This window comes from Gorilla gorilla, chromosome 5 (assembly GCF_029281585.2).
Source record: "Gorilla gorilla gorilla isolate KB3781 chromosome 5, NHGRI_mGorGor1-v2.1_pri, whole genome shotgun sequence".
Taxonomy (NCBI): domain Eukaryota; kingdom Metazoa; phylum Chordata; class Mammalia; order Primates; family Hominidae; genus Gorilla; species Gorilla gorilla.
In genome coordinates this window covers 130,790,801-130,814,787 of record NC_073229.2, presented here as the reverse complement: position 1 = coordinate 130,814,787, position 23,987 = coordinate 130,790,801, and the positions used below count along the sequence as shown (strand labels likewise).

General features: G+C 41.1%; 2 protein-coding genes across 8 annotated transcripts in view; one reads left to right on the top strand and one right to left on the bottom strand.

Moving 5' to 3' along the window:
* Positions 1-10,671, bottom strand: part of QRSL1 (glutaminyl-tRNA amidotransferase subunit QRSL1) — a 36,879-nt gene extending 26,208 nt beyond the window's left edge. Inside the window, exon 1 of the mRNA XM_004044469.5 lies at positions 10,512-10,671. Coding sequence (XP_004044517.3) covers positions 10,512-10,535 — 24 coding nt within the window. The 5' untranslated portion in view covers positions 10,536-10,671. The remainder of the gene's footprint in view (positions 1-10,511) is intronic.
* Positions 10,080-23,987, top strand: part of RTN4IP1 (reticulon 4 interacting protein 1) — a 76,013-nt gene continuing 62,105 nt past the window's right edge. For 4 of the 7 annotated variants that reach the window (XR_010134334.1, XR_010134331.1, XR_010134333.1 and 1 more), the window contains exons 1-4: positions 10,736-11,468; positions 17,216-17,367; positions 18,691-18,759; positions 20,850-20,974. Coding sequence is in view for 2 of the 7 variants with exons in the window: in XM_004044470.5 (XP_004044518.1) it covers positions 11,195-11,468; positions 17,216-17,367; positions 18,691-18,759; positions 20,850-20,974 (620 nt within the window). In the remaining 5 variants the exon portion in view is untranslated. Of the gene's footprint in view, positions 10,374-10,721; positions 11,469-17,215; positions 17,368-18,690; positions 18,760-20,849; positions 20,975-23,987 lie in introns of those variants that run through there. The other 3 variants (XR_010134335.1, XM_055390706.2, XM_004044470.5) reach the window with 3 other exon arrangements.

Here is a 23,987-nt window from a genome sequence, read left to right as displayed (position 1 = left end):
AGAGAACCTATTACCTCTACACTTAGTGTAGTGGATGAAGGGTGATGCACTGATCAGCTTGAGGACAGGTGGAGGACATGACATTCTTCTCCTTAGCCAACTTTTGGTTTCAAAGTCAGGCTGTACAAACAACGGCAGTAAGTTAGGTAAACCATCCTGTCCAGGGGGAGTTGAGGCCCAACATGGGTGAAGGATGGCTGAGGGCAGATTCTGTACAGAGGGTAGCTTAGATGCAACACAGGCAGTCCAGAGAGAAAAAAAGAGAAGTGAACTGGACGAGGCATTGCAGGATTTTTATGGCTCTCTAAATAAGATCTTTATACCTATTGTGGAGTTCAAGTAAGAGACACTATGAATTAAGAGAAATGCTTATAAAATACGGGTTCAAAGGCAAAGTAAAAACAAACTTTTCTGAAATTCTGTCTTTAGGGAAGACATTGGGAAGGCTGGTAAAGAAGGAGTTAAAAAAAAACTGCACCGAAAGTGACTGGGAAGTAGTGAATACCAGTGTATATTGACAGGAAGTAGGGCCTGAGATGGAGTGATGAGTGTCTAATATTTCCTGTAGGAAGTAATAATAACATGTACTTACTAATCAGATAAAAGGGATGAATAACAAGAAGTAAAAGATGACACCAAAACTTTGGAGATTTTATGAAAAGATAATTGAATTAGATGGGAGCTGAGAGAAAAGGAGAATAGGGGAAGGAATAGTATTTACCGAGTATTTTCCAAGAGCCAGGCACTGTTGCTTTACATGCATTATTACTTCATTTAACCCTTAAAACAACCACACTGGCCGGGCGCAGTGGCTCATGCCTGTAATCCCAGCACTTTGGGAGGCCAAGGCGGGTAGATCACAAGGTCAGGAGATGGAGACCATCCTGGCCAACATTGTGAAACTCTGTCTCTACTAAAAATACAAAAATTAGCCAGGTGTGGTGGCATGTGCCTGTAGTCCCAGCTACTTGGGAGGCTGAGGCAGGAGAATCACTTGAACCTGGGAGGCGGAGGTTGCAGTGAGCCAAGATCGCGCCACTGCACTCCAGCCTGGTGACAGAGCCAGACTCTGTCAAAAAAAAAAACAAAACAAAAAACACAAAACACACAAATAACCACACAAGTTAGGTACTGTTTGTCTCATTTGACAGATAAAGAAACTGAAGCTCAGAAACCTTGAGTGATTTGCCCAAAGTCACACAAATAGTAAAGGACAAGGTGACCTCATAATATACAGTCTTCACCATTTCTATCTCTACTCTACTGGAAGCTTAGTTTGTCCTCCAAGTTGACAGTGTTTTCACGTGTTCCATAAAGCTACAGAAGTTTGCATTTGAGGGGAAAATCTCCAAATGATCTGCTCTCAGCTACTGAGTAAATCATCAACGCAATGGCATTCTTGGGGCTGAGGGTTTTAAATGCAACAAGCAGTGGGAAGAGGTCATCAAGAGGATCCCTAATGCTCACCGACAAGAGGAAAAGGACTTCCATGGGGAGGCTGCACGACTGCTGCAGGGATAAGGAGGGCAGCAAGGTCCAACTTGAGGAAGTGACTTTTATAGTAACAAGAAGAGACAGTTCGTCTAATGGTTTGTATGAAAGGTAAACCCTTGGCCAGGCACAGTGGCTCATGCCTGTAATCCCAGCACTTTGGGAGGCCGAGATGGACAGACCACCTGAGGTTGGGAGTTCAAGACCAGCCTGACCAACATGGAGAAACCCTATCTCTACTAAAAATATGAAATTAGCCAGGCGTGGTGGTACATGCCTGTAATCCCAGCTACTCGGGAGACCGAGGCAGAAGAATCGCTTGAACCCGGGAGGCAGAGGTTGCGGTGAGGTGAGATCGTGCCAATGCACTCCAACCCGGGCAACAAAAGCGAAACTCTGTCTCAAAAAGAAAAAAGAAAAAAAAAAAAAAAAGAAATGTAAACCCTCTAGAAGAAAGAAGCTAGAAGGAATAAAAGAGAGCAGTGCATTTTAACATCATGTATATGGAATGGGAAGAACAAAGATGGTAGTAGGCTGGGTGGAAGAGAGTTAGAACTAACAAAAACCCAGAGCTAGAGAGACAAATATACGTAGGCAGGCCCATCCCATGGCTAAGTTGTAACAATGAGGAAAATTGCATTTGCCACTTTCTCTCCTTCCTTGACTCCTCTCAAGTCCCCTAATGCCTACAATCCTCAAGCTGCTTCCAGACTGGTATAAGGATAAAAGCTAAGGTGTTACAATTGTGGTTGAACAGCAAGAAATAAGACTGTCTAGGATATTCACTTTAAATGGTGCCGATTTGCATTAAGACCATTTTTAGGAACTCTAGATTTGAGAAAAAAAAATCAATAAGGGAATTGGAGAAGAGAAGTGAAAACAAAGATGCTAATCAGCTAAATGGACTGAGCATAAGAAGCAGGAAACATAAATCACATATACAGTTCCCCAGGACAAAACTGCAGGTGTCAAATCTGAATATAAAACGAAGTTAACTTTTAAGTTTTTGTTAAAAGAAAAAAAATTCTCTCTCTGGCACATCTTTTCTCTAATGGAAACTAGGTCTTCCCTGGCAGCCGCTGCTTCTCCTGTTTAGTGCCTACCTACCACATACCACAGAGTCCAGAGTGGGAGAGGAGACAGATGATCTCCTTGTTCCTCAATGCTTCTCTTCCCTCTTCTCTCAAACATTCCGCTCACCCAAAGCACATGCCTTGGGAGATGACACCATGCTCCCCAGTATGCTGACCTATAGCCTTCCTGGTACTACTTTTCATTCATTGACAATTTTGCTGGCTAGCGCACTGTCATCTTTGTTACTATTGCTCCTATCCTCTCCTTTGTTCACATCAAATTTCAAGTCCATGTACACCAACATCTGATTTTTCAGTTCTTTGATCTCACTTTGCACAAACTTTTCCTTCACCTCACCCCGGCTGCCAACTCTCCTGGTCACTGTCTAGACTATATACATCATTACTAACATCCGTTTGATCTCCAAAATGTCAACTTCAGCCATCCCATGTCTCCAGCCCTTCAGCTCACTTACTTTACTATCCACACAGCCAGCAGAAAATCGGACCCTAGTTCCACAACCACAGGAAATGAATTCTGCCAAAAACCAACGAGGTCGAGAGGGCTGGAGCTCCAGATGGAACTCTAGCCCTAGCAATACCTTGCAGTGCAACTGCAGCACATGGATTTCAGCCTTGTGAGACCCTGAGTAGAGAACCCAGCTACTCCATGCCCTGACTTCTGACCCAGAAAACTGTGAGATCCTGAGATTATGTTATTTTAAGCCACAAAGCTTATAGTAATTTTTATGCAGCCATAGACAACTAATATACCTCCTTAGAAAAATTTTAAAACCTTGCTCAGGAACCACTCTTCTTAGAAAGTAAGGGAAGGGAAAAATGCAAATACATATAATTTAGTAATTTTGTCCCTGTAACAAAATTAATGTTAATAATAGCTAGTACTTAGTTCTAGACATTGTCCTCAGTGCTTAATACATCATTTAATCTTTACATCCACACTGAGAAGCTATTATTATCTCCATTTACAGATAAAAAAACTGAAGTTCCTACTTGAGGTCACATAGCTAAAAAGCAGCAGAGCTGGCTGGGCGCGGTGGCTCATGCCTGTAATCCCAGCACTTTGGGAGGCCAAGGCGGGCAGATTACAAGGTCAAGAGATCAGGACCATCCTGGCCAACATGGTGAAACCCCGTCTCTACTAAGAATACAAAAATTAGCTGGGCGTGGTGGCGTGCATCTGTAGTTCCAGCTACTTGGGAGGCTAAGGCAGGAGAATCGCTTGAACCTGGGAGGCAGATGTTGCAGTGAGCCAAAATTGTGCCACTGTACTCCAGCCTGGAGACAGAGCGAGACTCCGTCTTAAAAAAAAAAAAAAAAAGTAGCAGAGCTGGGATTCAACCGAGGACTCACGTTGTTTCCAAAACTCATGCTCTGAACTACTTACTATACTACAGGGTGAGTATCCCTTATCCAAAATGCTTGGGGACAAGAAGTGTTTAGATTTCGGATATTTTCAGACTTTGGAGTACTCTATGTGCACTATATACTTTCCAGTTGAGCATCCCTAACCCAAAAATCTCCAGTCTAAAATGCTCCAGTGAGCATTTCCTTTGAACACACCCTTTGAAAATCATGTTGGTGCTCAAAAAGTTTTGGATTTTGGAGCATTTCAGATTTTCAGATTAGGGATGTTCAACCTGTATAATTATTCTCCATGCAAGACATTATGGCATTTATTTCTCTGTAATGAAGTGGAGACATTTTAATTAACTTAACAGACAGCATTAGAGGTACACTTAGGAAAAGAACTGTTTTTTTTTTTTTGAAATGGAGTCTCGCTCTGTCGCCCAGGCTGGAGTGCAGTGGTGCGATCTCGGCTCACTGCAACCTTGGCCTCCCAGGTTCAAGCGATTCTCCTGCCTCAGCCTCCTGAGTAGCTGGGATTACAGGCGTGTGCCACCACCTGGACAATTTTTGTATTTTTAGTAGAGACGGGGTTTCACCATGTTGGTCAGGCTGGTCTTGAACTCCTGACCTCATGATCTGCCCTCCTCAGCCTTCCAAAGTGCTGGGATTATAGGCGAGAGCCACTGTGCCTAGCCAGAAAAGAATGGTCTTTAAAAAAAATTTGCCTTGATAAGTGCTGAAGGTACAGGAGAGCTCTTGAGGGCTGAGTGTTCCAGTGATGGGTACTCATCCTCTCTTTAACACAGTCCATTCATGCTTTTGCCTTCTTGCTTCTTGAAACTGCGTATCAACATCACCAGCAAGCTCCACATAGCTAAACCCACTGGTCAGCACCAGCCCTCATTTTATAGTACTCCTTAGTAGCATTCAACACAAGTGACCACTCCCTCCTTGAAACACTTCTTCTCTGTGTTCAGAACACCATGCCATCCTGGTTTTCCTCCTGTCTCACTGGGCATTCTTTCAAGTCTCTTTTGCTGGCTTTACTTCCTATTGTTGACCTCCAAAATGTTGGAATTTTAGGTCTTCTTCTATTTTTACACTCAACTTTCCAGGTAATCTCATCTGGCCCTATAGCTTTAATTATCTTCTACACTCTGGCCAATGTATATCCTCTTACCTAGCCTCTTTTCTGAGCTCTGAACTCTTGTATCTAGTTGCTTAACTGATATCTTCACTTGGATATCTAGGAGGCATCTAAAAATTAACACATCCAGAACAAAACTCTTGATAACCTTCCCCTTCCAAACATGTTCCCTTTAGAGGTTTTCCCATCTTGATGTTACATTTCCCCAGCTGCCCTGGCCCAAAACCTAAGTATCCTCCTTGATTCTTCTCTTTCCCTCAAACCCCATATCCAAAACATCTGCAAACCCTGACTTAAAAAACAATATCCACTCCCATTATCTCGCCAATGCAACAGGCTTCTAATTGGTCTTCATGCTTTCTTGCTTTTTTTTTTTGAGACAGGACCTTGCTCTGTTGCCAAGCCTGGAGTGCACGGATGTGATTTCGCCTCACTGCAGCCTCAACCTCCGAGGCTCAAGTGATCCTCCCACCTCAGCCTCCTGAGCAGCTGGGACTAAAGGCATGCACCACCATGCCCAGCTAATTTTTGTATTTTTTGTAAAGACAGGGTTCGCCACATTGCCCAGGCTGGTCTTGAACTCCTGAGCTCAGACAATCAGCCTGCCTCAGCTTCCGAAAGTGTTGGGTTTAAAGGCGTGAGCCATTGCACCCGGTCAGTCTTTGTGCTTTATTACTTACTTTTCTAAAGATCATGGTCCCTTAAGAGTCATCTGAAGGAGCTTTTAAAATTTTAACTCAGATCATGTCCACAGATTCAAAACTTTCCAGAAGATTCCCATTACACTTGGAATAAAATCCATACTCCCTACTGTGGCCTCAAAGGTTCTCCACAATTTGGCTCCTACCTGTCTCCCTAACCTCTTCTCTCATTGCTCTCCTCATTCACTTCTCTCCAGGCATATTGGCCCTCTTGCTATTCCTTGAACATGTTAAGCTTGCTCTTGTTTTAGGGTCTTTGTACTTACTGTTCCATCTGCCTGGAACACTATTCTCTCAGATCTGCCCAGTGTTCCCCCTTCATGTCCTTCTGGTCTCTATTAAGTATTATTCACTCAATCAGAGAAATCTTCCCTGACCACTCTAGCTAAAATGTCCAGCTCCCCCAACTAGTTCTCATACTATGATCTACTTAATTTTTCTCCATAGTACTTATACTACCTGAAATTATATCATTTACATTTTTTTTTTAAAGTGTTTAATGGCTGCGTTTCCACAAAAAAAAGTTAGGTTTCAGGAAGCAGGAGCTTCTGTCCGTCTTTAATGCTACCCCCCAGTACTTGGAACACAGAGGTACTCACTAAATGTTAGGTGAATGAATAACAGTTGTTTAAAATTTAGAATCGATTTCCCTATAGAACAATGATTAGTTTTTCTAAAGTTGAAGCTCCAAGAAGCCAAATGAATATATCATTCTTTAAACTTTAGGATTAATAATATTAGCCTGGTGCCTCACTCCTAGAAACACTGGGATCATGCCACAAAAGACAAAGGTAAAAGTGAGATTTCCTCCCCCTTTCTGAATGTACTTGGGTAAAATTTACAAATGGGAATTTTACCTATTTGGCATTTTACCTCCTTTTTGTGCCTATTCCCAGGACTCCTGTTACCATAAGCTTCCACTCACATCCCCCAAATTGCTGCCATCATTTCCAGCCCTTCTCCCTAATTCCCAGCAAATTTCCCCCTCTTCAACTGATTATCTCAATTAAGGTATTATGAAGAAATTTGAACTGTTATAATTTACAACAATGGGTGAACAAATTGTTCAACCTTCCTAGGCATCTGTACATATTTAAAAGAGAATTAAATTAAAAGATAATTTGTATGAATTAATTAATCTCTAATTGGTAGAATTTAGGGCAACAGTACAGTGATGTGGAAAAAATACAAAGTAGACAGAAGGTAGTTTTAGAGCTGGGGAAATAACCACCAAATGTTTTGCATGCTAGGCATTAATCAGTATTTGTTAAAGGAGTGATAAAGTAAAAGTAATCATGCCAAGGCAACCTCTGGGTTTTCCCCTGGGTCAGCTCTCCTAAATAGTTCTTTTTTCCCCCCATGCGGCAAAAGTTGTTTTTCACAATGGCTAACTCAATGACACCAGAGAGAAGTAGCACTAAAAAAGGTAGCACTTAAGGAGCTATGACAGTTGTCAAAATCAAAATAGAGTGACTTGTGTTAAAATCCTGACAAATGGAGCCAAGGAAGGTCAAGAAGAGAGGGTTCTCATGCATGAATGCCTGATAAGAAGAACTGTCACACTCCAGCTGACAAGGGATTGATAACCGAAGTATATAAGGAGTTCAAACAACTCAACAGGAAAAAATCCAATAATCAAATTAAAAATGGGCAAAAGATTGGAATAGACATTTCTCAAAAGAAAGACATATAAATGGCAAACTGGTATACGAAAACGTGCTCAACATCACTGATCATCAGAGAATTGCAAATCAAAACTACAATGAGATATCATCTCACTCCAGTTAAAATAGCTTCTATCCAAAAGACAGGCAATAATGAATGCTGGTGAGGATGGAGAAAAGTTGGATGAAATGTAAATTACTACAGCCACTATGGAGAATAGTATGGAGGTGCCTCAAAAACCTAAAAATAGAACTACTGGTTGGGCACAGTGGCTCACACCTGTAATCCTAGCACTTTGGGAGGCTGAGGGAGGATTGCTTGAAGCCAAGAATTCAAGACCAACCTGGCCAACAGAGTGAGACCCCATCTCTAAAAAAAAATAATTAAAAATAAATAAATAAAAATAGAACTACCATATGATCCAGCAATCCCACTGCTACGTATATACGCACCTAAAAGAAAGAAAATCAACATAGCAAAGACATATCTGCTCTCTCATGTTTATTGCAGCACTATTCACAATAGCCAAGATTTGAAAGCAACCTAAGTATCTACCAACAGATGAATGGATAGAGAAAATGTCCTACATGTACACAATGGAGTACTATTCAGCCATAAAAAGAACGAGAGCTTGTCAATTTCAACAACATGGATGGAACTGGAGGGCATTATGTTAAGTGAAATAAGCCAGGCACAGAAAGACAAACTTCCCATGTTCTCACCTATTTGTGGGAGCTAAAAATGAAAACAATTGATCTCGTGGAGGTAGAGTAGAATGATGGTTACTAGAGGCCTGAAAGGGTAGTAGTAGGGGTGGGAAGTGGGGATGGGTAATGGGTACAAAATATAGTTAGACAGAATGAATAAGATACAGCATTTGATAGCACAGCAGGTGATTACAGTCAACAATAGTTTATTGTACGTTTAAAAATAACTAAAAGAGTATAACTGGAATGTTTGTAACACAAAGAAATGATAAATGCTTGAGGTGATGGATACACCATTTACTCTGATGTGATTATTATGCATTGTATGCCTGTATCAAAATATCTCATGTGCCCCATAAATACATACACCTACTATGTACCCATTAAAAATTTTTTTCAAAAACAATCATAAGACTGCAAAAAACACAACCTTGCACAAAGGCCATTGCAACCTTCCACACACACGAGTACTTCTGTAAGAATGTCTGTCCAGCAACTGGCCATCCAACCTTGGACTGATGCCACCTTTGTGACTGATCCTTGTGGCCAAGGATAACTGATTCAAAATAATTTAAGTAATCCTTCTCATTCTGTCTTTAAAAACATCCCTTGCCTCAACCTTCTTGAATAGGCACATAGTTTACAATATCACACATATTCCCACTGCATCGCTACTCCAAAATAAATTTTTTCTTTAGAGTCTTTTTCTGTTACTTAGATTGACAGTGGAAAACGCAGAAAAAGGAAATAACATATTTTATAGGTTGTATTTAATTTTAAAACAAGTTTTGGGTGTTGTCTGTTTATTTATTTTTATTTTATTTATTTATTTTTTGAGACGGAGTCTTGCTCTGTCGCCCAGGCTGGAGTGCAGTGGCGCGATCTTGGCTCACTGCAAGCTCCACCTCCCGGGTTCACGCCATTCTCCTGCCTCAGCCTCCCGAGTAGCTGGGAATACAGGCGCCCGCCACTACGCCCGGCTAATTTTTTGTATATTTAGTAGAGATGGGGTTTCACCGTGTTAGCCAGGATGGTCTCGATCTCCTGACCTCGTGATCCACCCGCCTCGGCCTCCCAAAGTGCTGGGATTACAGGCGTGAGCCACCAGGCCGGGCATATTTATTTTTTAAAGAACAAATTTGATTCGATGCAATTTAAAATGATAACATAATAATGTATTTTGGGGGAAGAACTATTATTTAAAGCCTGTGGATTTCAATTTCTCATTATATATTACAGCTATCTATAATTATAATTCCACGCTGCCAGCTGGGAAACAAACAGAACGACAACTTCTAGGGTGGAATAAAAAGGAAGATGGAAGGCAGTTTAGGTCATCAGCGCCTACTTCTTACCAGAAATCACCTGGAGCCTCCATTAAACCATACTCCCGAACTTACCACACAGCTCTAATTAAGTCTAGAGTGGGGCATAGTTTTAGTTTCAACAGGTGCTTTATGTGACTCTGATAGCAATGGGCCTGCAGACAGTTCTAAGGTTGAGTGACGTGAACCAGGAAACAAAAAGACCCGAATTAAAGCTATAACAGCAGGAATAACGTAAGAGGGCAGATTGCAGCCATATCTGCAAGATAGAATGAAGAGGGCTTAGTGATTTATTGGATATGAAAGATGAGGAAGAATCTAAAGGCAAATGAGATAATAGTTGTGCCATTAAAAAGAGTCTATTAAGAATTCAGAAATACCAGAGCTTTTTTAAGACGGGGGTTGAGAGGTAAGTCCTGTTACAATGATTACTTCAACACTGATTAAAGTGAATTTGAGGGTGCTTATGTGACATTTAGAAGAACTGCCCAGAAGGCATTCACAAATACAGTCTAGAATTCAAACACGACGTCCAGGACATGGAGACACGGGTTAGGAAATCACTGGTATCTTAGTGGTAGGTAAATCATAGAGAACGAATTCTTTGAAGAAAGCCAAAAATTACTCATTTGAATTTTGCAAACTACAGTTTCGCCGGGCTTCTTAGCGACAACTGCAGCTAAGTGTCGGGGACAGAAGAGAGACTGAAGTGGCCCCGCAAGCCCCCTTTGGCAAAGCCCACTCCGAAACCATCCGGATCCCGACCTACACCAGAGCAAATGTCTAACGGTGAGAAGCCGCTTCACCACCCTACAGATCCGCGGTGCAGAGACTTCCCTGCTAAGGTCCTAACTCCTGAATGGGTACGGCGAGTACACCCCAAGAATCGAAAGGTACTTATTCCCCCACTCAGTTCTAGAGGAAGCAGCGAGGTGGGCCAAGATGCGTGGTAAGGCCCAGGGACTCTTTGTCAACGAAGTCCGTTAAACTTTCCGCCCTCCCGGGGGCCTCAGCGGGCCAATTCCACTCACTTCTCGGAGGGTCCGGCCCAGCATGGTCCTCGTGCCCAGCCTGCCACCACAGGAGCCAGGCAAGGGAGAAAAAGAGGTCACCGGTCGCTAGTGATGTTACATGGGCGCAGCCATCTTTAATTGTCACTGAGCCCTTCAACACCGAGTACTTGGATTGGTTGAATTGCAGCCCGAGGAAATGATCTTTGTAGGCGATTGGTTGGCGCCGCAAAGCCATCCCGGCGGCTAAGGAGAGCGGGCAGGCAAGGAGATTCCGGGCCAGGGTCGCGGCGGCAGTCGGCAAGCGTTCGATTCTCTGGCGTTGGATCGCGAGCGGTGTCTGCTTGTCCCGCCGAGGGCTCCCAGGACAGGGCAGGGATCTAGGGGGTTTGCGCACCTGCTTTTTAATGCCCCGCCCCCCTTTTTTTTTTAAAGTGGAGCGGGTGAAAGTGAGGGAGGAGAATGGACAGAATACTGACTGGAACGTTAATTCGAGCATTTCGTATGCGAAGAGCGGAATAACAGTTCCGTATTCTTCTTTCAGTTTCTCCATTAGATTAGCTTCATTTTCGAATGCTCCGTTTTGCATGCTTAATTTTGAAACTAGCCCGTGGTTTGGCAGAATTTGACTGAATTCAGGGGTGAGAGTTTGATCCAGTCCAAGTGTATTTGAATTTGAGCACGCAGTTCAACCAGTGTTTACAATGGAATTTCTGAAGACTTGTGTACTTAGAAGAAATGCATGCACTGCGGTTTGCTTCTGGAGAAGCAAAGTTGTCCAAAAGCCTTCAGTTAGAAGAATTAGTACTACCTCTCCAAGGAGCACTGTCATGCCTGCTTGGGTGATAGATAAATATGGGAAGAATGAAGTGCTTCGATTCACTCAGAACATGATGATGCCTATCATACACTATCCAAATGAAGTCATTGTCAAAGTTCACGCTGCCAGTGTAAATCCTATAGACGTTAATATGAGAAGTAAGTTTTCAAAAGACATTGTTACCTTTTTTTAAAAAATCACTATTTCATAAGGTATGCCGTTTTAAAAAATTGACTACGCTTCTTTGGTTAACGTAAATGAATTATTTAGGTTTTTAACAGTACCTCTGCAAATATTTCCAAAATTTTTGAAATTGCAATGGCCAGGGAATCCTTCTGGCCATTTGTATTGACAAAATATAAGCTTGATTGTTTTCATGCGTCCTTAAATATGCAAGTTCAGACTTGAGAACTGTGTCTGTAGCTAACTTTTTTTTTTTTTGAGACTGAGTCTCACTCTGTCACCCAGGCTAGAGTGCGGTGGCCTGATCTCAGCTCACTGCAACCTCCGCATCCTGGGTTCAAGCAATTTCTCCTGCCTCAGCCTCCCGAATAGCTGGGATTACAGGCGCATGCCACCACACCGGGCTAATTTTTTGTATTTTTAGTAGAGATGGGGTTTCACTATGTTGGTCAGGCTGGTCTCGAACTCCTGACCTCAGGCGATCCTCTGCCTCCGCCCCCCTAAGTGCTGGGATTACAGACAAGCCATTGCGCCCGGCCTATGTTTGTAGCTAAATTTCTGTCCAGGGAACTTTGTGGTATTCTGAGATCCGTCACAGGCTTCGGAAGTATAGTTGTTTCCTAGTCAGTTTAGAATTTATGGGGTTTTTTGTTTGTTTTTGAGACAGAGTCTCACTCTATCGGCAGGTTGGAGTGCAAGGGCGCGTTCTTGGCTCACTGCAACCTCCGCCTTCCGGGTTCAAGCGATTCTCCTGCTTCAGCCTCCCGAGTAGCTGGGACTACAGACATGCGCCGCCACACCCAGCTAATTTTTGTATTTTTAGTAGAGACGGGAGTTTCACTGTGTTGGTGGGAGGCTGAGGCAGGAGAATCGCTTGAACGCGGAAGGCGGAGGTTGCAGTGAGCCAAGAACGCGCCCTTGCACTCCAGCGTGCCGATGGAGTGAGACTCCTTCTCAAACAAAAAAAAAAGCATTGAAATGACTTTACTGTGATTGTCTCATGAAGTCTACATTTGTATTCTTTGTTTTGAAGTAGTAATTGCTACTACCAGTTGGGCATGCCGTCTTCCTTTATTCTTTTTATATTAGGCTTGAAGAGAATTCAGTTTTTTATAAGATATGTCTTTTAGTGGTAAGTTTTACTCAATGATCAGCATGTTTTTTCATCTCCTTTGATTGTAAGTTCTTTCAAGATCGATCCCATGCTTTGTCAACCTGTTTCAGTGCTTCGCATATGCTATTGTCATTCAGTCACTATTTCTATGCCTTTTTATATTTTTGTTCTGACTTAAGATAACAAACTTAAATTAGCAGTATTTTATCTATGAGTAATTTTTACATTTTGTCTTCATTTAGGTCTGTTAGCTTTTTATTTCTTTAAATGCACATGCGTAATTCATGCCGTGTACATTTTCATTTAAACAGAATGGCTGTATCTAGACTTTTCTTGGCTGCTGTTTAATAATATAACACTGTAAAACATTTTACTTTTATATAGTATTCTTGAAACATCTTAGTTTTTTATGACTTGAATGGGTAATATTATTTGCAAGTTATCCTCTTTTTTTTTTTCTCCTCTCTTTTGAGGATATGTTATTGTCGTTGCAGAAGATATCTGAAACAGTAGCTTGGGGAAATAAAATAATGAGTAGAAGACTGTAAACTGTAGGAAGCAGTTATTCCCCTTGGCAAGAAAGCAAGAGACATGTCTATTTTATTTGAAAGATGAAGGCTGGCTGTTTTTCTGGAGACGGCTACTACTGTTGGACATAAAATAATATAGAAATGGCTAAAGAAATGAAGAATTTTTACATGGGGAAAAAATGCAGCCAACAGCATCATACCAACAAAGTTTGGTGTCTTTAGATGGGATTAAAGTCTTTAAACTGATGACAGATTTAGGATTTTTCAAATTGGCCCAACTCTCTGAACAAGTCAAGGTGTCAACCCCTGTCAATAGGATGGAACACTTAAGGGCCCCATCCAGTCATCCGTGTCACCAAACAGGTTCTCAATTACTGACTGCCAGCTGACTACATTCTGGGTTCAGGGGCTTGTTAGATAGTAACAGTGAGCCAAGGCTACTCAGTTGATGTATTAGCATATCAGGGGACCAGGAAAACTAAAAACAACCTTGGGCTGCAGGCTCTGTACCTCAAAGAGGACTGAAACCTTTCTGCAGCTCTTAAACAGCAGCTAAAGTTTGACACGACTAAATGTCCACTTCTGTTGTTCAAACCACATAGAAGTGTCAGTGAATAATTGTTTAATTATCTTTAGCAGTGGAAAAGGAATGTAAGGCAGGAAAAGTGAAGCACATGACTTTTGTGAATATTACAGGTGAAATTGTTTTTTTTTCCCTGACAGAGTATAATCCTGACTCCCCAGATGGCAAATGTTGTAATGTTGGTATAATGGCCATCAGCTTAGATTTTCTGGGACTTTCCCACCTTTCAAACACTTTATCCCATGTGTCTTGATTTTTTATTAGTAACACAACTCATGCAAGCTACCCACCTGTCAGCATCTCTCTCCGTATCTTCTACCTTCCCTCCTGCTGTATGGATTAGCTGTCACTGCTTTCACATAAGGCCAGCCCTCGGCTTGTGTTTCTGATCCCATCCCCCTCACCTACTCTGGGATATCATTCCAGCAGGTGTCTCCTGCATCATCAGTCTTTTCTTTTCTACTGGATCATCCCCATTAGTATACAGACTTGCTGTTATTTCTCCTTTCTTAAGAAGAAGGAAAAGGCTGGGCACAGTGGCTCACACCTGTAATTCCAGCACTTTGGGAGGCCGAGGCAGGTGGATCACCTGAGATCAGGAGTTCGAGACCAGCCTGATCAACATGGAGAAACCCCATCTCTACTAAAAATGAGCCAGGCGTGGTGGCGCATGCCTGTAATCCCAGCTACTCAGGAGGCTGAGACAGCAGAATCGCTTGAACCCGGAAGGCGGAAGTTGCAGTGAGCCAAAATCACGCCATTGCACTCCAGCCTGGGCAACAGAGCAAGACTCTGTCTCAAAAAAAAAGAAAAAAAATAAAAAAAGCCACTCAAAAGTCCTCTGTCCATCCCAGTTGCCACTTCGAGCTACTGCTCCATTTCTCTGCTCCCTTTGCAACAGAACTGTTTTAAAGAGAGTTCAGTCTTCTCATGTCTCCAGTCCCTTATTTCCCATTCTCTCAAAAGCGCACTAGACAGCAGTTGCTCCTGGCAGGGTTACCAAAGGTCTGTTAGATCCAGGCTTGTTTGTTTTAAAGCCTCTTAGCATCTTTGGACCTTATTTGAAAACCTGTCTCCCGTCAGCAGCATTGAATGTCTTTAAACTGCCGCCTTAGTCTCCTTTGCTGCTTTCTCCTCATCCCTAAGATCAATGGATTGCCCACAGGAGTGGGTGCGGGGCAAGGGGAGACCTACAGAGTGGGTTAGTGACTGTGGAGCATGCGTTGTGGGGCAGGGAGTGAGTGGTACATGACACTGGAGAGGTAGGCAGGGTGCCTATCATGGAAAGCCTCACATGGCAGACAGGTTCTCAAAAAAAGGTCAAGCAGAAGAGAGAATAACAGATACTTTTGGGTCTGAGAAAAGTCACGTTGTATATGGAAGCCATGTAATAAATTACTCTGGATTATTATAGAGTAGCAAATTTACTTGAACCAAAAAATTAAAAGAATGTTTTCAGTTTTATTTAGCTGATATTTATATAAGTATTCTTTTTCTTTTTCTTTTCTTTTTTTCTTTTTTTTTTTTTTTGAGACAGCTTTGCTTTGTAACCTGGGCTGGAGTGCAGTGGTGTGATCATGGCTCACTGCAGTCTCAAACTCCTGGGCTCAAGCAATCCTCCTGCCTCAGCCTCCTGAGTAGCTGGGATTACAGGCATGTACAACTATGCCTGGCTAATTTTTAAAATTTTTAGTAGAGATGAGCTCTAGGCTGGTTTTGAACTCCTGAACTCAAGCAATCCTCCCACCTTGGTCTCCCAAAGTCCTGGGATTACAGATGTGAGCCACCACACCTGGCCTGTAAATATTCTTAAAAATAAAAAGATATGGGCCAGGTGTGGTGGCTTACGCCTGTAATCCCAGCACTTTGGGAGGCAAGGTGGGTGGATCGCTTGAGCCTAGGAGTTTGAGACCAGCCTGGCCAACATGATGAATCCCTGTTTCTACAAAATTAGCCAGATGTGGCGCACACCTGTAATCCCAACTACTCCAGAGGTTGAGGCATGAGAATGGCTTGAACCCAGGAAGTGGAGGTTGTAGTGAGCCAAGATCACATCACTGCACTTGGGCAACAGAGCGAGGCTTCATCTCTTAAAAAAATAAATAAAATAGGCCGGGTGCGGTGGCTTACACCTGTAATCCCAGCACTTTGGGAGGCCGAGGCGGGCAGATCACGAGGTCGGGAGATTGAGACCATCTTGGCCAACATGGTGAAATCCCGTCTCTACTAAAAATGCAAAAATTAGCTAGCTGTGGTGGTGTGTGCCTGTAGTCCCAGCTACTCGGGAGGCTGAGGCAGGAGAATCACTTGAACCCTGGAGGCAGAGGTTGCAATGAGCCGAGATCATGCCACTGCACTCCAGCCTCATGACAGAGCGAGACCCTGTCTCAAAAAAATAAATAAATAAAAAGATGTGAAATAAAACAACTTGATTTTACACATCAGAACAGATGCAGCCAGGAGGCTTTTTATCACTCAGGAATTTATTCCAGTTTATTTCAAAGATGTTCTAGAAACATTTTTAAGGATGTGGGGATCATTACTTGTAAACTGTTGTCAGCATCAAGTACTTTATATTCTTGCCTTATTTATATATTGACTTCAAACAGCTTAAACATTTGTCTTCACCAGACCTGGCACCAAATATTTTGTTGTTTAAAAAGTTCGTGAATGAGTACATTAATAAAGACATGAATACGTTAATAAAGACATCATCTTCAAAGAACAAAGCAAAACTGTATAAAAGATAATACTAAAAGTTCTGAAGACAGTTTCAAAATTTGAATTTCAAAAATATTTTGAACAATAGTGGCTTTAGTTTAATAAGTGATTATCACTTTCCAAGTTAATTTTTTTTTAAAGAATATCTTTTTATGCTTTCCCATGTAATGGCAAAAAATTATAAGGTTGATGACTTTTTAAAAAAACTTTTAAGTTCAGAGGTACAAGTGCAGGTTTGTACATAGGTGAGCTTGTGTCATGGGGGTTTGTTGTACAGATTATTTCATCTCCCAAGTATTAAGTCTCATACCCACTAGTTATTTTTCTTGATCCTCTTCCTCTTCCCACCCTCCACCCTCTGAAAAACCCCAGTGTGTGTTGTTCCGCTCTATGTGTCCATGTGTTCTCATCATTTAGCTCCCACTTTAGTTTTCTGTTCCTGTGTTAATTTGCTAAGGATAATGGCCTCCAGTTCCATCCATGTCCTTGGAAAGGACATGATCTCGTTCCTTTTTATGGCTGCATACTATTCCATGGTGTGTATGTACCACAGTTTTTTTATCCAGTCTATCATTGATGGGTAGTTAGGTTGATTCCATGTCTTTGCTGTTGTGAATAGTGTTGCAGTGAACATACACTTATGTGTCTTTGTAATGCAATGATTTATAATCTACATCTTGAAGACCTAAAATTGTACTGGACTATAACCCTGTAGTAGTTTTAAAAGCATTTCATACTTACATTTGGAGGAAACAGATAAATTGTATTTTACAGGTGGTTATGGAGCTACAGCTTTAAATATGAAGCGTGATCCTTTACACGTGAAAATCAAAGGAGAAGAATTTCCTCTGACTCTGGGTCGGGATGTCTCTGGCGTGGTGATGGAATGTGGGCTTGATGTGAAATACTTCAAGCCTGGAGATGAGGTGAGTTAGGAAATGCCACTATTCCTACGGGGATCCAACCCACAGACCGTGATCCAGTGACGGATGAGAGACGCACACTGACACAGATATTTTGCCTGCCAGTGCAGCTAAGGGGCTTCTGCTCCCTGAATCTGCAGCATCCGCCCCCTCAACTGATAAAGTTTGCATTTATTTAGTACAGATTAAACGACGTAGGTCTCGAGTAAACACCACTAGAGGGTAATTAACATTGCCGACCGTGCCCTGCCTCCGCAACAGTAGAGAGCAATCATGCATCCATGAAAGATCAAAGATTGGTCTTAGGACCACTTGAGTAAACAAACTATTTAGATAAACTCCCCCACATTCCCTAGTTATTTGCTCTATTGCTATCAACTCAAGGTAAAGAGAATTAGGCTGCTTTCAGCCAAATGTTTTACTGAAGCTGTGCAACACCCCCGGCCTTCCAAGTAGGTTTGTGTCTACTTCCTATAACTATCTTTATAATTTTTCCTCTTACAATTTTTCCCACCACCCTGACTGAACTCCCACATATTCCTTTACTAAATGTGCAAATTTCATTCTGTTTCAGAAGTATATTCTATGCTGTTGAACTTTTTTCTTCTTTTCAGCAAATATACTGAGCTTTGACTAGAACCATCACTTTTTTGGTTCTGTTGTTACATTTTTTCACAAACAATTCCAAAATATCTTGACTGTACTTGAGTTTGTATTTTCTAAGTTTAGTACTTAAGAAATGCAAGACTTTAAAATATGTAGGATTAGGGTATTTTTTTTTCCTTGAAAGGGCCTTTAAATGACAATTTCTACCTTATGGATGAGATGGCTTTAAAATAGCTTAAGTTTGGTATAATCACCTGTCACTTGTCACTTTGAACTTTTGTACCAAGAAATGATAGTTCATAATTATAGCTAACACTGTTCTGGTTGCTTTTTATAAAATAAGTCATTTAGTCCCTCTGAGGTAGATAAAGTTAGGCCCAGTTTACAGATGAGGAAGCCAAGCTATAAAGAGGTCTCATAGCTAATAAGTGGTGGAGCCAGGACTCAAACCCCAGAGATTGTGGTCTTATTGGGACTCGAAGTAGTCAGTAAATGCAGCAGGATATGCTGGCATCTGCTTCCAGCGTGGTTTGACTTGCTAAATCCAGAATCACACTAAGTAATAAATTTATATCATGAAAATAACACTCCTGCTTGGTGTAGTGCTGACTTCTGTGTTTTTCACAGCACAGGGTATATATTAGGGAACACTTTCATGCTTAGCTTTGGTCAAAAAATATCTGTGTTTCTAATGAAGCTGTCTGTGTGTGTGTGTTTCAGGTCTGGGCTGCAGTTCCTCCTTGGAAACAAGGCACTCTTTCAGAGTTTGTTGTAGTCAGTGGGAATGAGGTAATTTACCAACTCTGCTGAAACGCGTTAGAAAGTTTAAACAAAGACTGGCAAATATCTGAAATAATTGGTGTTTTTCAGATCTAGTTTATGTTTGATAGGGCAGTTTATAAAGAGATAATATAGAATATAGAAATTTTTGAGAGATTAAAAAAGTATTTGATGCCATTCAGTAACACTGCCTGCTAACGTAGCTGTTTTTCTCTCATAGAGCAGGGATTTGGAATGAGACCTAGAACCCTGCTGTGTTACTTGGTTTTACCCTAGATAAATAGTTGAAAACAGATATAGGCAGTAGAGAGGATGGATTAGTCATCAGTGGAGACATGGAAATATCCAGCGGTTTTGAATAACTTTAAAAACAGGAGTCTAATCAAATACAGTCAGGAGACCAACAAATTGAATAGAGAGAAAGGGGTTAACATTGAGGAAATTGGCTACAGAAGGGAGGGCAGGAAGGGGAAAAAGGTTGTTACTGAGATTAGAGAAAACCTAGAAAGATTTCCTTTCCAGAAAATGAGACTAAAGGAAACAGCTGATCTCAAAAACTAATTAGGATGTGTTTTTGAGAGTTCAAGGTTTATTTGGATTTACTTCAGGACTAATGGGAATATTGATGTGGTCTTTTTATAAACAATGAAGTAGTTATAGCTGATAATGTAGCCTACATAACATTATTGAACATCTGTGAGGCAGGTAGAGCTATTCTATACAATATTTATTAGGATAATCTTGGAGTAGGGTATGCATATTGCTTACCCTACTCCAAGATATGCAACAGATAGAGCTATGCCATATTTATTAAGGATAATCTTGGAGTAAGATATGCAACGAACACTGAACTGGAATGATTTTATAGATTTATCTATGAAAATACAGTTGACCCCTGAACAATGCAGGAGTTGGTGCACCTACCCCTGTGAGGTAGAAAATGCACCTACATCTTTTGACTCCCCTAAAACTTAACTGCTAATAGCCTACTGTTGCCCAGAAGCCCTACCGATAACATAAAAAGCCAACTAAGGCTGGGTGCAGTGGCTCACGCCTGTAATCCCAGCATTTTGGGAGGCCGAGATGCGTGGATCACAAGGTCAGGAGTTCGAGACCAGCCTGGCCAATATGGTGAAACCCTGTCTCTGCTAAAAATACAAAAATTAGCTGGGCATGGTGGCGGGCGCCTGTAGTCCCAGCTACTTGGGAGGCTGAGGCAGGAGAATCGCTTAAACCTGGGAGGTGGAGGTTGCAGTGAGCGGAGGTTGCAGTGAGCTGAGATTGCATCACTGCACTCCAGCCTGGGTGACAGAGCAAGACTCCATCTCAAAAAAGTCAACTAACACATATTTTATATGTTATGTATATTATATACTGTATTCTTAGAATAAAGGAAGCTAGACTATGTTATGTATATTATATACTGTATTCCTATAATAAGGGAAGCTAGAATATGTTATGTATATTATATACTGTATCCTTACAATAAAGGAAGCTAGAAAAAATGTTATTAAGAAAATTATAGGCCAGTCGCGGTGGCTCACGCCTGTAATCCCAGCACTTTGGGAGGCCGAGGCGGGCAGATCACGAGGTCAGGAGATCGAGACCATCTTGGCTAACACGGTGAAACCCTGTCTCTACTGAAAATACAAAAAATTAGCCGGATGCAGTGGCGGGTGCCTGTAGTCCCAGCTACTCAGGAGGCTGAGGCAGGAGAATGGTGTGAACCCAGGAGGCGGAGCTTGCAGTGAGCCGAGATCACGCCACTGCAGTCCAGCCTGGGCGACAGAGCAAGACTCCGTCTCAAAAAAAAAAAAAAAGAAGAAAAGTATACTTACTGTTCATTAAGTGGATCATCATAAAGATTTTCATCCTTGTTGTCTTCAAGTTACTAGAAAGAGGAGGAGTAGGAAGAAGAAGGGTTGGTTTTGCTGGTCTCAGAGGTGGCAGAGGCAGGAAATCCACGTATAAGTGGACTTGCACAATTCAAACCCCTGTTGTTCAAGGGTCAGCTGGATTCCTGTGAAGGTAAATGTGCTTAATTGTGTTCATAGGTTTGCAAGTCATTGCTTATTTTTGACTGTTGTCTTCAAATGTAGGTCTCTCACAAACCCAAATCACTCACTCATACTCAAGCTGCCTCTTTGCCATATGTGGCTCTCACAGCCTGGTCTGCTATAAACAAAGTTGGTGGCCTGAATGACAAGAATTGCACAGGAAAACGGTAAGTGTATCAGTCAGAGGCAGCATCTAAACCTCTTTTCTTTCCTTCTGTGAGTTCCTTGCAGTAGATTTGTCAGAGCTTTGAAATTTAGTATCATTTACACGAACAGGGCTGTACTAACATTTGAAAACAATTTCCAAAGCATTCTATTTGTGTCAGTTTGCACTTTCTTAGCTTCATTCTGTGGATTCTCAGCCCAATCACTTGGGAATTTTTTAACTGAGATGTGTGGATGGAATGGACTTTAGGAGTCAGAACCTTCTAAAATAATGCAAAATTTTATATGTGATTGTCTAGGAAGAAGATCCATATCTTTTTTTAATGAAATTCCTAAAAAGGTTAAGAATCATCCCATACAGTTTCTAAAGAATGATGTCAAGGTGAAGATGTTTTTTCCCTACCTCTCCCAGGAGTTATTCTCACGCTTGCATATTTCTATAAAGGGACTGCACAACTATTGAATATTCTTAAGTTCTCTCAGTCTCAATGCCTAATATCCATTAGGTCAATTCTGATTCCCCAATGCCTTGAGCGTGTACTCATTTGGGTTAGCAGCAACATGGTGACCAGAAATGTCTCAGATGTACTTGAGTTTATATGTAGATTCTGTTGCTTTCCAGCTGGGTGACCCACTCACTCACTTTTTAATGAGTTTTGTTTTGAAGGTTAAATGAGGTAATGCACATTAAACTGGTGACAGTTTATGGCACGTGGGAGGCACTCAGTAAATGGTGGCTACTGTTGTTAGCAAGGAGATTGTGGTGTTCCTTGTATTTTAGAAAGTTGCCATCATAGAGAAAACTGATGATTTTGTTTTTTGTTGAGAAAACTAGATACTAAGAACCGTTTAACAATTGTAAGGAAGGAAGGAGCTGTAGGTCAAACTATAATAAATTAAAATAACCTAGTTTTTTTTTTTATTACTAAGGATTGTGTTGGTAACATAACTGAAGTCTGTGTGATTCTGTTCTATTGTTATGAAACATTGCACTTTACATTTAATGTGTTCGGTGATAAAGCATTAAATTTTATGAAAGTTTAATAGCTGTATTTTTGAAAGCTTATGAAAGCTATTCATCTAGTGAGGTATTACCCTTTATCTTAGAATTCAAGGTAAATATTTATTCTAAAGGTCAACCCTGTTTACTTTTTAAGCTATTGTGGCTTATCTTTCTTGAAGTTGTCGTTTTGGTCAACACTTTGTTTAAATTAAATTAGTTTTGACCACATAGATTTTTCTAATGGTTTCTCTTAGTTAATAACCTTGCAAAAACCTTATTGAAGATTTTTAGACCTGTATTATAATTGTAGACTCTGCAACAGCATTGGTTTTATTGTTTTGTTTTTTCCTTTAAAAATATTATGTTTTCTATGCCTGCATGACTATATGTGCACTATTGTTAGAGAGCTCTCATTTCTTTTACTGGTTCAGGGCTCTGTGGACTTACTTTTAATATACTGTAAAAAACAATTTAGAAGATAAGAAAAAATTTAAAAATTTAGAGACAAAGATCTGTCTCTTCTCAGAGACATTGGTGTGAGTCCTCAGTTTGTTGTTGGCTTTGTGGGTAATTCTTTGGTACTCTGTTATCTTCTGTTTAAGCAACAATGGCCTGGAACTGGGAAGTTGGAGCCCTGGGTCCTGTTCTGCCATTAACTAACCAGGTGACCACATGCTATATATTTATGGTCTCTTTGTGGTTTCCTCTGAGTTTATGAGTATAGGACAGTGTAGGTTTTGAGGAGAGCTTTGAGAAATGGAGAGTTTTAGACCTTATTAGGTGATGATATGTTATATTGAGTTGGGTCTGTTTATTGATTTAGCCAATGTTAACCAATCTAGAGTGAAACCCATTGCAAAGAGTCTCAATAATTCACATCGTGGACTTCTGCTGCATTCACATGTTGTGATCTGTAGGACACATTTGTCCTGAGTGACTCAGTGAGCACAGTGAGACCTTGCTGTCTTAGTCCGTGCAGGCTATTATGACAAAATACCATAAACTGGTGGCTTAAAAACAAGAGAAATTTATTTCTCACAGTTGTGGAGGCTGGGAAGCCTGAGATCAAGGTGACATCAGGTTTTGTGTCTGGTGAGGACCAACTTTCTGGTTCTTTAACAGTGCTTTCTCGCTTGTCCTCATATTCCGGAAGGGGTGAGGATATCTCTGGGGTCTCTCTTTCTTATAAGAGCACAAATCCCATTCATGAGGGTTCTGCTTGCATGACCTAATCACCCCACCTCCTAATACCATCACCCTGGGGGTTAGGATTTCAACATACAAATTTTGGTGGGACACAAACATTACAAACATTCAGACCATAGCACTTGGTACTTGCTGCTCTCAGAAATTTCGGTTTACTGAAATTACTACACATGGGTTATAATAATGGCCTACCTCTTTTAACTGCTTATTTGTGAGAGTCACATGAGAGATGTGAGCACCTTAAAATACTGTAAAAATACTTTTAATGAAGAAATTCTATAATGAGATTTTATTGTACCTAAACTCAGAAGTTCCAGTGTCCAAAGTGGATTTTCCATTTGACTATTCATTGTGATTGATGGAGCATATTTTGGCTTCAATATGCTAAGCAATAACTGTTCTTTTTCTGTTAGCTATTGGCATTAAGGCATGCCTTAGTCTGCACAAAGCAGATCAGTATTTGTTATCAAAGATGAATCATCTTTTTTTTTCTAATCAGTTAATTAAAAAAAACCAAAATTAACAATGACAAAAACACCTATCAGCACCTTGGAAGATTTTATAGGATTTCTTTATAACAAACAGCTTATTTGAAATTAGGACAAATCTTTCTAAGGGTTCAATGATGTTTACCTTTTTCCCCCTTTGTTCTGTAGTTACTTTTCTGCAGCAGCTGAGTATCAGTGAACCAAGGAAATAGTTTATTCTTGATGTCATATAATACTGTCATTTTGTCCACACATTGATATCATTAGAAAATGTCAAGTGAGGCCAGGCGCGGTGGCTCATGCCTGTAATCCCAGCAC